Genomic DNA, 12,985 nt, shown 5'->3' with positions numbered 1-12,985 from the left:
ATAAGGGTTTTGGTATAAATAAGAAGTATCCTTTAAGAACAACATTTGACTCTAAATTGCATTTAGTGGTGCATTTACTCACTATGGAATACTAGACCTGTGTGTGTGTGTGTGTGTGTGTGTGTGTGTGTGTGTGTGTGTGTGTGTGTGTGTGTGTGTGTGTGTGTGTGTGTGTGTGTGTGTGTGTGTGTGTGTGTGTGTGTGTGTGTGTTCGGTTGTAATAGTAAGTATATAATTACGTGAAGTGCATTAAGTCTAACTGGTATGAAATGCTATACAATTACAACTGACATGACTTTCACTTTTGTTCTCAGTGTGTATAAATGGCATCTGCCAGCAGTCTCCTGTCTGAAGAGCAGTTCCTGTGTTCTATCTGTCTGGATGTGTTCACTGATCCAATCTCCACTCCATGTGGACACAACTACTGCAAAACCTGCATCACACATTACTGGGACACTAATGATGTATGTCTGTGTCCATTATGTAACAAAAGGTTCTATAAAAGACCAGAGATCTTTGTCAATACTTTCATTTCTGAGATGGTTGATCAGTTCAGGAAGTCAAAGCAGCTGAAAAAAACATCCAACACGATCCAGGAACCTGCTAAACCAGATGAAGTGTCATGTGACGTCTGCACTGAGACCAAGCTCAAGGCTCTTAAGTCCTGTCTGGTGTGTCTGACGTCCTACTGTGAGACTCACCTGGAGCCTCATCAGAGAGTCACAGCGTTAAAACGACACAAACTAATCAACCCTGTAAAGAACCTGGAAGACATTATGTGTAAGAAACATGACAGACCTCTGGAGCTGTTCTGTAAGACTGACCACATGTGTGGTTGTCAGTTCTGCACTGAGTCAGACCACAAGTCACATGAAGCTGTACCTTTGAAAGAGGAATATGAAGGAAAGAAGGCAGAGCTTGGAAAGACAGAGGCTGAAGTTCAGCAGATGATCCAGGAGAGACAAGAGAAGATTCAGGAGGTCAAACACTCAGTAGAGCTCAGCAAGAAAGATGCAGACAGAGAGATAGCAGACAGTGTGCAGGTCTTTGCTGTTCTTGTGAGCTGTATTGAGAGAAGCCAGGCTGAGGTCATTGATGTGATCGAAGAGAAACAGAAAGAAACACAGAAACAGGCTGAAGGCTTCATTAAAGAGCTGGAACAGGAAATCACTGAGTTAAATAAGAGAAGCTCTGAGCTGAAGCAGCTCTCACACACTGAAGACCACCTCCAATTCCTCAAGAACCTCACACCCATCAACACCCCTCCACCCACCAAGGACTGGACAAAGGTCAATGTGCATCAGTCTTCATTAGTGGGGACTGTGAGGACAGCTGTGGCTCAGCTGGAGAAGACACTCAGTAAAGAGATGGAGAAGCTGTGTGATGCTGAGCTGATCAGGATCCAGCAATATGCAGTGGATGTAACTCTGGACCCTGATACAGCACACTGCAAACTCACCATGTCTGAGGATGGAAAACAAGTGAGTCATGGAAATGTAAAGAAGAACCTTCCAGACTACACAGAGAGATTCTCTAATACTTATTCTGTTTTAGGAAAAAAAAGTTTCTCCTCAGGAAGGTTTTACTATGAGATTCAAGTTAAAGGGAAGACCAACTGGGATTTAGGAGTCGCCAGAGAGTCCATCGACAGGAAGGGAGCATGCACATTTATCCCGAACAAGGGTTACTGGACTATAGGGTTGAGGAAAGGAAATGAGTACAGGGCTGCTGCTGACCCTCCTGTCCTCCTCACTGTAAGAGAGAAGCTCCAGAAAGTGGGAGTGTTTGTGGATTATGAGGAGGGTCTGGTCTCCTTTTATGATGTGGAGGCCAGAGTTCACATTTACTCTTTTACTGGCTGCACCTTCAATGAGAAACTCTATCCATACTTCAATCCACATAACAACATTAGTGGTAAAAACTCTGCTCCTCTGACCATCTCTCCTGTCAATTACACAAATTAAACTAATCCTCAGCGTTCCATGAAAAGATTCATTGTGATTTAAGACAAGTGTGTATATTTAAGGTTCATGTTAGCTTTTTCATCAAAATGTCAAATCCATCCAATATTGTTAAATTAAATGTTCTTACAATTATATTTAAAGAACTTTAATTCATTTAACAACATGTCTGAAAAGACTAATATGGTTTGCAAATGGCGTTCTCCTTTGAAGATTTTAGGTTAAAAAAAAATCAGTTTTGTAGGCTACTTTAGAGCAGTGTTTCCCAAACTTTTTTTGCTCGAGGCTCAAAAGATAAATGTTAAGTCTCCCCGGGACCCAAACTAGTGAAAATAGCCGATCTACAAGATCACAACACGTTTCATCGCGACGTGTTCTCAGCTTGTAGATCGGCTATTTTCACCACTTAAAAGTATTTTTGGGCGGTGAAACCGCCCCTATAAGTGAGGTTTGGATATTTGTACAACAAATCCTGCGCTGTGATTGGCCAAAAATTTACCCCGCCTAACCCTGCACCGTGATTGGCCAATCACAGTCTATTCAGGACTGAATTTTTTTTAAACCTTTTGAAAAAAGAATAATTAAAAACGTGTAGGAAACAAAAAATAAAGGGGTATTCACTCGTGACCCATAAAAATTGGTCCGAGACCCACCGACCCACTGTTTGTGACCCACTGTTTGTGCTTTGTCTCTATAGAGACTTGCAATGATTCTGATGTTAATAATACACTCTTTTACAGTATGCAGCTGATGTTAATGATAAACTACTTTACAGTATGTAGCCTGCACACACCACTTATTTTGTTGTTTTTCATTTTTTATTCTGTGTGTTTTTTGTTTTTTTTAAGAGAACGCTTTACTTATATTATTCTATTAACATTAACATTAATATTTGATTCATTACAATGCTATGGATTTCACCTTTAATTGAATTCTGAGAGAGTACAAATGGAACCAAATACTCACTTTGTATGCACTTGGGTTGAGTCCAACTTTGTCTGGTTTATACTTGTAGATTTATACTTGACCGTGTGCCGTTTATGTTTATGTTTTTGTTTTGTTTTTGCATTTAGTTTGGTCTCTGTTTTGTATTTGTGTTGCTGCTCCCTGTCTCATGGAAACAAGCCTGCGGGCTTTCTTATGTTTTTATCCTTTTTAATTCATTTTCAATAAATTGCTCAATCAATCAATCAATAATACAGTATCATGTAATATAACCTGTTACTTTAGCTTGTTTGCTAATATTATACTTTATTGTTAGCACAGTCTGCGGAGCATGTCACACCAACATGTCGCTGCATGTACTACTTGTATGATGAGGGGGAAATAAAACCTCTTTCTATCTTTATAAATAAACTTCTTTTAATCCTAAATCTTCAACTTTTGATATTTGACATTACTGCTGACAGTGTTGATTATAGATAATAATACTTTAGGTAGTGAGAGGGTGGCAGGGTGTATGTTAAGGGTGGCATGATAGATTATTTTGTTCCATAGGAAATGATATAATTATAACTTTTTCTAATAATGTCCATGTTATTTACATACAAGTGAAGGTACTCATGTTGTGTTTAAGGCTTCAAGACTCTTTGAACAGTCTTGGCCTATTCTGCAAAGGCATACATAATTACACACACATCGACAGTGGGTGCTAGACTAAATAAACTAATATTTAAAGAGGTAGAGCCCAGACCACACCGTCTTCAAGATAAAGGATAATTTTATTGAGTTGACGTTTCGATCCTCACAGGATTTTCATCCTAATACTGTAGAGTTGGGCCCTAAATATTGGTGTGTGTGTGTGTGTGTGTGTTTGTGTGTGTGTGTGTGTGTCTGTGTGTGTGTGTGTGTGTGTGTGTGTGTGTGTGTGTGTGTGTGTGTGTGTGTGTGTGTGTGCGTGCGCGTGCGCGTGTGTGTGTGTGTGTTCTGCACTTTATCTGCACTTTGCCACATCATGAAAGGCGTGTCACCAGTTAAGGGTTATCTGCTGCTGTTGCATAATCTCAATGACGTATCAAAAACGAAAGTTAAAACCGCAGCAGTGTGTCTGACAACAGAGCTACGTTCTCTTATAACAACTTCACTTCAAATCAACAGGATTCTTAATAAACAGAAAGGACTACAAACAGGTGAGCATATAGGCTACATAAGCTTTTCTGTACAGAATACAGACCAAAAACATATATTTTTTTATTTGCCGTGGTTCTTATTTCATGTGGTTCGTGGCGTGCGTGCGTGCGTGCGTGCGTGCGTGCGTGCATGCGTATAAACTGACCACGAGTGGCCTGAAAATTGCTGGCATGACAAAGAGCAAAGCCAAACAACTTGATAAATATTGCTCTGTTTCAGTTGTTATATGCAGTTTGTCTGTGTGGAGGATAAAGATGCTATACTATATTTACCCTTAGGTGTCCATGAACTGTCTAACCCCGTTATATTTGATTCCCAGTAAATTAATATTAATTTGTCTACTAACTGGTATCAAATGTGCTATACAAATACAACTGAATTGACTTTCACTTTTGTTCTCAGTGTCTATAAATGGCGTCTGCCAGCAGTCTCCTGTCTGAAGAGCAGTTCCTGTGTTCTATCTGTCTGGATGTGTTCACTGATCCAATCACCACTCCATGTGGACACAACTACTGCAAAACCTGCATCACACATTACTGGGACACTAATGATGTATGTCTGTGTCCACTGTGTAACAAAAGGTTCTATAAAAGACCAGAGATCTTTGTCAATACTTTCATTTCCGAGATGGTTGATAAGTTCAGAAAGTCAGAGCAACTGAAAAAATCAAACACGATCCAGGAACCTGCTAAACCAGATGAAGTGTCCTGTGACGTCTGCACTGAGACCAAGCTCAAGGCTATTAAGTCCTGTCTGGTGTGTCTGACGTCCTACTGTGAGACTCACCTGGAGCCTCATCAGAGAGTCACAGCGCTAAAACGACACAAACTTATCGAGCCTGTAAAGAACCTGGAAGACATTATGTGTAAAAAACATGACAGACCTCTGGAGCTGTTCTGTCAGACTGACCACATGTGTGTTTGTCAGTTCTGCACTGAGTCAGACCACAAGTTACATCAAATTGTATCTTTGAAAGAGGAATATGAAGGGAAGAAGGCAGAGCTGGGAAAGACAGAGGCTGAAGTTCAGAAGATGATTCAAGAGAGACAAGAGAAGATTCAGAAGGTGAAACACTCAGTAGAGCTCAGCAAGAAAGATGCAGACAGAGAGATAGCAGACAGTGTGCAGGTCTTCACTGCTCTGGTGAGCTGTATTGAGAGAAGCCAGGCTGAGCTCATTGATGTGATTGAAGAGAAGCAGAAAGAAACACAGAAACAAGCTGAAGGCTTCATAAAAGAATTGGAACAGGAAATCAGTGAGTTAAAGAAGAGAAGCTCTGAGGTGAAGCAGCTCTCACACACTGAAGACCACCTCCACTTCCTCCAGAACCTCACATCCATCAACACCCCTCCGCCCACCAAGGACTGGACAAAGGTCAATGTCCATCAGCCTTCATATGTGGAGACTGTGAGGACAGCTGTGGCTCAGCTGGAAAAGACACTCAGTAAAGAGATGAAGAAGCTGGGTGATGAGCTGAGGAGGATCCAACGATATGCAGTGGAGGTAACTCTGGACCCTGATACAGCACAGTGCAATCTCATCCTGTCTGAGGATGGAAAACAAGTGAGTCATGGAGATGTAATGAAGAACCTTCCTGCCAACACAGAGAGAATCTCTAGTAGTTATTCTGTCTTAGGAAAACAAAGCTTCTCCACAGGGAGGTTTTACTATGAGATTCAAGTTAAAGGGAAGACTAACTGGGAATTAGGAGTGGCCAGAGAGTCCATCGACAGGAAGGAATTTATTAAATTTATCCCGAACCAGGGTTACTGGACTATAGGGTTGAGTACCCTCACTGTAATAGAGAAGCCCCACAAAGTGGGAGTGTTTGTGGATTCTGAGGAGGGTCTGGTCTCCTTTTATGATGTGGAGGCTAGAGTTCATCTCTATTCTTTCACTGGCTGCACCTTCACTGAGAAACTATATCCACTCTTCAATCCATGTGGCAACAATGGTGGTAAAAACTCTGTTCCTCTGACCATCTCTCCTGTCAATTACACAAATTAAACTAATCCTCAGCTTTCCTTGAAAGATTCATTTTGATTTAAGACAAGTGTTTATATTTAAGGCTCATGTTAGCTTTTTTTCATCAAACTATCAAATCCATCCAATTGTTATATTAAATGTTATATTTTAAGAACTTCAAAGAATTTAACAACATGTCTGAAAAGACTAATATGTTTCGCAAATGGCGCTCTCCTTTGAAGATTTTAGAAAAATGTGTTTTGTACTTGAGAGCAGTGGTTCCCAAACTTTTTAGCTCTAGACCCAAAAGAGAAATTTCTCCCGGAGACCCAAACTAGTGAAAATAGCAGATCTACAAGCTCATGACACGTTGCATCGCAACGTGTTGTGAGTTTGTAGATATTTTCACTACTTAAAAGTTTCCTCTAAATATATAATTTAAAAAAATAAACTTTTGGATTTGCTTTTAACCTATGAAAAAGTGTGCATTCTTTGAAAACCTTTTGAAAAAATGTATAATTAAAATGAAGATTCAGGAAACAAAAAATAAAGGAGTATTCACTCGCAAGCCATACAAATTGGTCTGCCACACACATATGGGACCCGACCCACTGTTTGGGAAACAGTGCTTTGTCTTTATAGAGACAGGAAATGATTCTGATGTTAATGATAAACTCTTTTACAGTATGCCGCTGATGTTAATGATGAACTACTTTACAGTATGTAGCTACAGTATGTAGCCTGCACACAACACTTATTTTGTTGTATTCAACTTTTTATTCAATGTTTTATTTTTGTTAAGAGAACGCTTTACTCATATTATTCTATTAACATTAACTTTAATATTTAATTCACTATAAAATTATGGATTTCACCTTTAATTGAATTCTGAGAGAGTACAAATGGAACCAAAGACTCACCTCTTTATGCACTTGGGTTGGTTTGGGTCCAGCTTTCTCTGGTTTATACTTAATTGTTATGTGCCAAAATAGGCAATCTACAAGCTCACATGTCTGTATCATAAATAACCGAATTTATGTTTCTTTTTTTGTTTTGTTTTTAGTTTTTGTCTCTGTTTTGTATTTGTGTTGTTGCTCCCTGCATCAAAAGGACCACAATGGAAACAAGCTTCGGGCTTTCTTGTGTTTTTATCCTTTTTATTCATTTTCAATAAAGTGCTCAATCAATCAATCAATCAATGATACAGTATAATGTAATATAACCTGTTATTTTAGCTTGTTTTCTAATATTATACTGTATTGTTAGCACAGTCTGCGGAGCATGTCACACCAACATTTCACTGCATGTACTACTTGTATGATGAGGAGAAAATAAAACCTCTTTATAAATAAACCTCTTTTAATCCTAAATCTTCAAGTTTGATATTTGACATTACTGCTGACAGTGTTGATTATAGATAATAATACTTTAGGTAGTGAGAGGGTGGTAGGGTATATTTTAACCCATTTAGACCTGAGGCTGATTTAAAAAACGCCTTCTAAATCCTGACCTAAGATTTCTGAAAACCTTCAAATATTTATTCAAAAATTACAAAAAGAATATGTTGCTATATACTGTATACAACAGTCTAACCCGGCTTGAAAGATAGAGTTACATAATGGGGTTCCAGGCCTAAATGGGTTAAGGGTGGCATGATAGATATATTATTTTGTTCCATAAGAAATGATATAATAACTCTTTCCAATGATTTCAATGTTATTTACATACAAGTGAAGGTATTCATGTTGTGTCTAAGGATTCAAGACTCTTTGAACAGTCTTGACCTATTCTGCAAAGACATGCCTAATTACACACAGTAAACAGTGGGTGTTAGACTAAAGAAACTAATATTTAAAGAGGTAGAGCCTTCAACTCAACTTTATTGAGTTGACTTTTCGATTCTCACAGGATCTTCATCCTAATACTGTAGAGTTGGGCCCTAAATATTGGTGTGTGTGTGTGTGTGTGTGTGTGTGTGTGTGTGTGTGTGTGTGTGTGTGTGTGTGTGTGTGTGTGTGTGTGTGTGTGTGTGTGTGTGTGTGTGTGTGTGTGTGTGTGTGTGTGTGTGTGTGTGTGTGTGTGTGTGTGTGTGTGTGTGTGTGTTCTGCATTTTATCTGCACTTTGCCACATCATGAAAGAAGACACGAGTTAAGGGTTACTGTAACTGCTGCTGTTGCATAACCTCAATGACGTGTCAATAAAGTAAAAACCACAGCAATGTGACTATGTTCTCTTTTAACAACTTCACTTCAAATCAACAGCATTCTTAATAAACAGAAAGGAATACAGAGTTGACAGGTGAGCATAGGCTACATAAGCTTTTCTGCACAGATTACAGACCAAAAACACATCATCTTATAATTTGCTGTGGTTCTTATTTTATGTGCTTCTACATAATTGTCTCAATGAAGTGTTTCAGTGAGGTTAAGTCAAAGTGTGTTTACATTGATTCACAATACAATACAAATATTATGTATACTAGCTTGATAAGGGTTTTGGTATAAATAAGAAGTATCCTTTAACAACAACATTTGACTATAAATTGCATTTAGTGGTGCATTTAGTCACTATGGAACACTAGACCTGTGTGTGTGTGTGTGTGTGTGTGTGTGTGTGTGTGTGTGTGTGTGTGTGTGTGTGTGTGTGTGTGTGTGTGTGTGTGTGTGTGTGTGTGTGTGTGTGTGTGTGTGTGTGTGTGTGTGTGTGTGTGTGTTTGGTTGTAATAGTAAGTATATAATTATAATTATGTGAAGTGCATTAAGTCTAACTGGTATGAAATGCTATACAATTACAACTGACGTGACTTTCACTTTTGTTCTCAGTGTGTATAAATGGCATCTGCCAGCAGTCTCCTGTCTGAAGAGCAGTTCCTGTGTTCTATCTGTCTGGATGTGTTCACTGATCCAATCTCCACTCCATGTGGACACAACTACTGCAAAACCTGCATCACACATTACTGGGACACTAATGATGTATGTCTGTGTCCATTATGTAACAAAAGGTTCTATAAAAGACCAGAGATCTTTGTCAATACTTTCATTTCTGAGATGGTTGATCAGTTCAGGAAGTCAAAGCAGCTGAAAAAAACATCCAACACGATCCAGGAACTTGCTAAACCAGATGAAGTGTCATGTGACGTCTGCACTGAGACCAAGCTCAAGGCTCTTAAGTCGTGTCTGGTGTGTCTGACGTCCTACTGTGAGACTCACCTGGAGCCTCATCAGAGAGTCACAGCGTTAAAACGACACAAACTAATCAACCCTGTAAAGAACCTGGAAGACATTATGTGTAAGAAACATGACAGACCTCTGGAGCTGTTCTGTAAGACTGACCACATGTGTGGTTGTCAGTTCTGCACTGAGTCAGACCACAAGTCACATGAAGCTGTACCTTTGAAAGAGGAATATGAAGGAAAGAAGGCAGAGCTTGGAAAGACAGAGGCTGAAGTTCAGCAGATGATCCAGGAGAGACAAGAGAAGATTCAGGTGGTCAAACACTCAGTAGAGCTCAGCAAGAAAGATGCAGACAGAGAGATAGCAGCCAGTGTGCAGGTCTTTGCTGTTCTGGTGAGCTGTATTGAGAGAAGCCAGGCTGAGGTCATTGATGTGATCGAAGAGAAACAGAAAGAAACACAGAAACAGGCTGAAGGCTTCATTAAAGAGCTGGAATAGGAAATCACTGAGTTAAATAAGAGAAGCTCTGAGCTGAAGCAGCTCTCACACACTGAAGACCACCTCCACTTCCTCAAGAACCTCACACCCATCAACACCCCTCCACCCACCAAGGACTGGACAAAGGTCAATGTCCATCAGTCTTCATTAGTGGGGACTGTGAGGACAGCTGTGGCTCAGCTGGAGAAGACACTCAGTAAAGAGATGGAGAAGCTGTGTGATGCTGAGCTGATCAGGATCCAGCAATATGCAGTGGATGTAACTCTGGACCCTGATACAGCACACTGCAAACTCATCATGTCTGAGGATGGAAAACAAGTGAGTCATGGAAATGTAAAGAAGAACCTTCCAGACTACACAGAGAGATTCTCTAATACTTATTCTGTCTTAGGAAAAAAAAGTTTCTCCTCAGGAAGGTTTTACTATGAGATTCAAGTTAAAGGGAAGACCAACTGGGATTTAGGAGTCGCCAGAGAGTCCATCGACAGGAAGGGAGTAATCACATTTATCCCGAACAAGGGTTACTGGACTATAGGGTTGAGGAAAGGAAATGAGTACAGGGCTGCTGCTGACCCTCCTGTCCTCCTCACTGTAAGAGAGAAGCTCCAGAAAGTGGGAGTGTTTGTGGATTATGAGGAGGGTCTGGTCTCCTTTTATGATGTGGAGGCCAGAGTTCACATTTACTCTTTTACTGGTTGCACCTTCACTGAGAAACTCTATCCATACTTCAATCCACATAACAACATTAGTGGTAAAAACTCTGTTCCTCTGACCATCTCTCCTGTCAATTACACAAATTAAACTAATCCTCAGCGTTCCATGAAAAGATTCACTGTGATTTAAGACAAGTGTGTATATTTAAGGTTCATGTTAGCTTTTTTCATCGAAATGTCAAATCCATCCAATATTGTTAAATTAAATGTTCTTACAATTATATTTAAAGAACTTTAATTCATTTAACAACATGTCTGAAAAGACTAATATGGTTTGCAAATGGCATTCCCCTTTGAAGATTTTAGGTGAAAAATCTTTAGAGCAGTGGTTCCCAAACTTTTTTAGCTCGAGGCTCAAAAGATAAATGTTATGTCTCCCCGGGACCCAAACTAGTTAAAATAGCTGATCTACAAGATTACGACACGTTGCATCGCAACGTGTTGTGAGCTTGTAGATCGGCTATTTTCACCACTTAAGAGTATTTTTTTCCCTCTAAAGGTTTTTTTTAATGGATAATTTTTTTAAACGTTTGAATTTGTCTTTAAACTATGAACAATTGTCTTTCTTTTTTCTTAAACCTTTTGAAAAAAGAATAATTAAAAATAATGTAGGAAACTAAAGGGGTATTCACTCGTGACCCATACAAATTGGTCCGAGACCCACATATGGGTCCAGAGTCCGAAACAGTGCTTTGTCTCTATAGAGACATGCAATGATTCTGATGTTAATAATAAACTCTTTTACGGTATGCAGCTGATGTTAATGATAAACTACTTTACAGTATGTAGTCACATACCACTTATTTTGTTTTTTCATTTTTTATTTAGTCATTTTTTTAAATTTTACTAAGAGAACGCTTTACTTATATTATTCTATTAATATTAACATTAATATTTGATTCATTACAATGCTATGGATTTCACCTTTAAATGAATTCTGAGAGAGTACAAATGGAACCAAATACTCACTTTGTATGCTCTTGGGCTGGGTCCAGCTTTGTCTGGTTTATACTTGTAGATTTATACTTGATCGTGTGCCAAAAATAGCCGCTCTACAAGTTCACAAATCTGTATCATAAATGACCTAATTTATTTTTATGTTTTTGTTTTGTTTTTGTATTTAGTTTTGTCTCTGTTTTGTATTTGTGTTGTTGCTCCCTGCCTCAAAAGGACCACAATGGAAACAAACCTTCGGGCTTTCTTGTGTTTTAATCCTTTTTAATTCATTTTCAATAAAGTGCTCAATCAATAATACAGTATAATGTAATATAAGATAGTTATTTTAGCTTGTTTGCTAATATTATATCATATTGTTTGCAAAGTCTGCGGATTATGTCACACCAACATGTCGCTGCATGTACTACTTGTATGTTGAGGGGAAAGTAAAACCTCTTTCTATTTTTATAAATAAACTCTTTTAATCCAAAATCTTCAACTTTTATATTTGACATTACTGCTGACAGTGTTGATTATAGATAATAATACCTTAGGTAGTGAGAGGGTGGCAGGGTGTATTTTAAGGGTGGCATGATAGATGTATTATTTTGTTCCATAGGAAATTATATAATTATAACTTTTTCTAATAATGTCCATGTTATTTACATACAAGTGAAGGTACTCATGTTGTGTCTAAGAGGCATGACAAAGAGCAAAGCCAAACAACTTGATAAATATTGCTCTGTTTCAGTTGTTATAGGCAGTTTGTCTGTGTGGAGGAGAAGGTGCTATACTATGTACCCTTAAGCCAAATTCCATTCCCCAAAGCTCGGTCACTCGCTCACTCTCCTCGCTTCCTCCACTCACGCCTAAGCCCCACCCCTGCGAGGAGCCGAGGATTATTTGTGAGGACGGAGTGGTCGAGCGGTTGCCCTCAAAGGATTGGACTGCACTCAGCGTCATTTCAAAGCGACGGCAAATTCCGTGATCACTTATGACGTCTCAAACAGCTGGACCAGAGCAGCAGAGGCGTGGATGAAAATATACATGCATAGAATAATACGCAGGTATAGAATAATACAGAATATAAGAATAGACAATTCATCAATGTGGATGGCCACATTGTTATCTTTATAGTTAACATTTTGTGCAAAGCTATTTATTCCTGAATTAGTGAACGAAGCGCCAGGATGAGCAAACTTACATTTATGAATTAAATCCTGACTCGTCCCTCTTTTTGCTCGTACAGTCCCCAGACCCCCCACCCCCCGCAGCAGTCCCGCACGGCACTGCTGCTTATAACAGCCACCGTATATTACAGAGTATGTCTGACTGACACTGAATTACATCATTCATGCAGGGGTGGCCATACGTCCTCTTTTACCCGGACGTGTCCTTTTTGGGGGGGCTGTCAGGGGGGGTTTTATAAAATCCTTCAAATGTCCGGGGTTTTGAGAGTTTGGGTGATATCCCCCCCCAGGAAGAAAAAAGAAAATAACTCAGACAATTTTGTGATTTTGCTTGATATTGTTTGATAGCGAAATAAATCATGACTGATAGACATGAAAGAAGACCCTTCACAGCTAATAGAGAATTTTAAAATTTAAG

At 39.1% G+C, this 12,985-nt stretch overlaps 1 protein-coding gene and 1 pseudogene across 2 annotated transcripts; both read left to right on the top strand.

Annotated features, from left to right (window-relative positions):
* Positions 1–323: 323 nt before the first annotated feature.
* LOC308087842 (E3 ubiquitin-protein ligase TRIM21-like) lies at positions 324–6,194 on the top strand (the record flags this gene model as incomplete). The annotated part of the gene is made up of 2 exons (XM_080432037.1): positions 324–2,026; positions 6,160–6,194. The coding sequence occupies one exon, from the start codon at positions 324–326 to the stop codon at positions 1,962–1,964; it is 1,641 nt and encodes a 546-aa protein (XP_080288163.1). The 3' UTR covers positions 1,965–2,026; positions 6,160–6,194.
* On the top strand, positions 4,503–10,529 carry LOC308089080 (annotated as a pseudogene). The gene is made up of 2 exons: positions 4,503–6,080; positions 8,889–10,529. The product of its transcript is annotated as an uncharacterized misc_RNA (transcript).
* Positions 10,530–12,985: the final 2,456 nt, after the last annotated feature.

Source organism: Gymnoscopelus braueri, assembly GCF_963280865.1.
Source record: "Gymnoscopelus braueri genome assembly, chromosome: 7".
NCBI classification, from domain to species: domain Eukaryota; kingdom Metazoa; phylum Chordata; class Actinopteri; order Myctophiformes; family Myctophidae; genus Gymnoscopelus; species Gymnoscopelus braueri.
The sequence above is the reverse complement of the archived record's forward strand: the minus strand, read 5'-3'. Positions and strand labels throughout refer to the sequence as shown.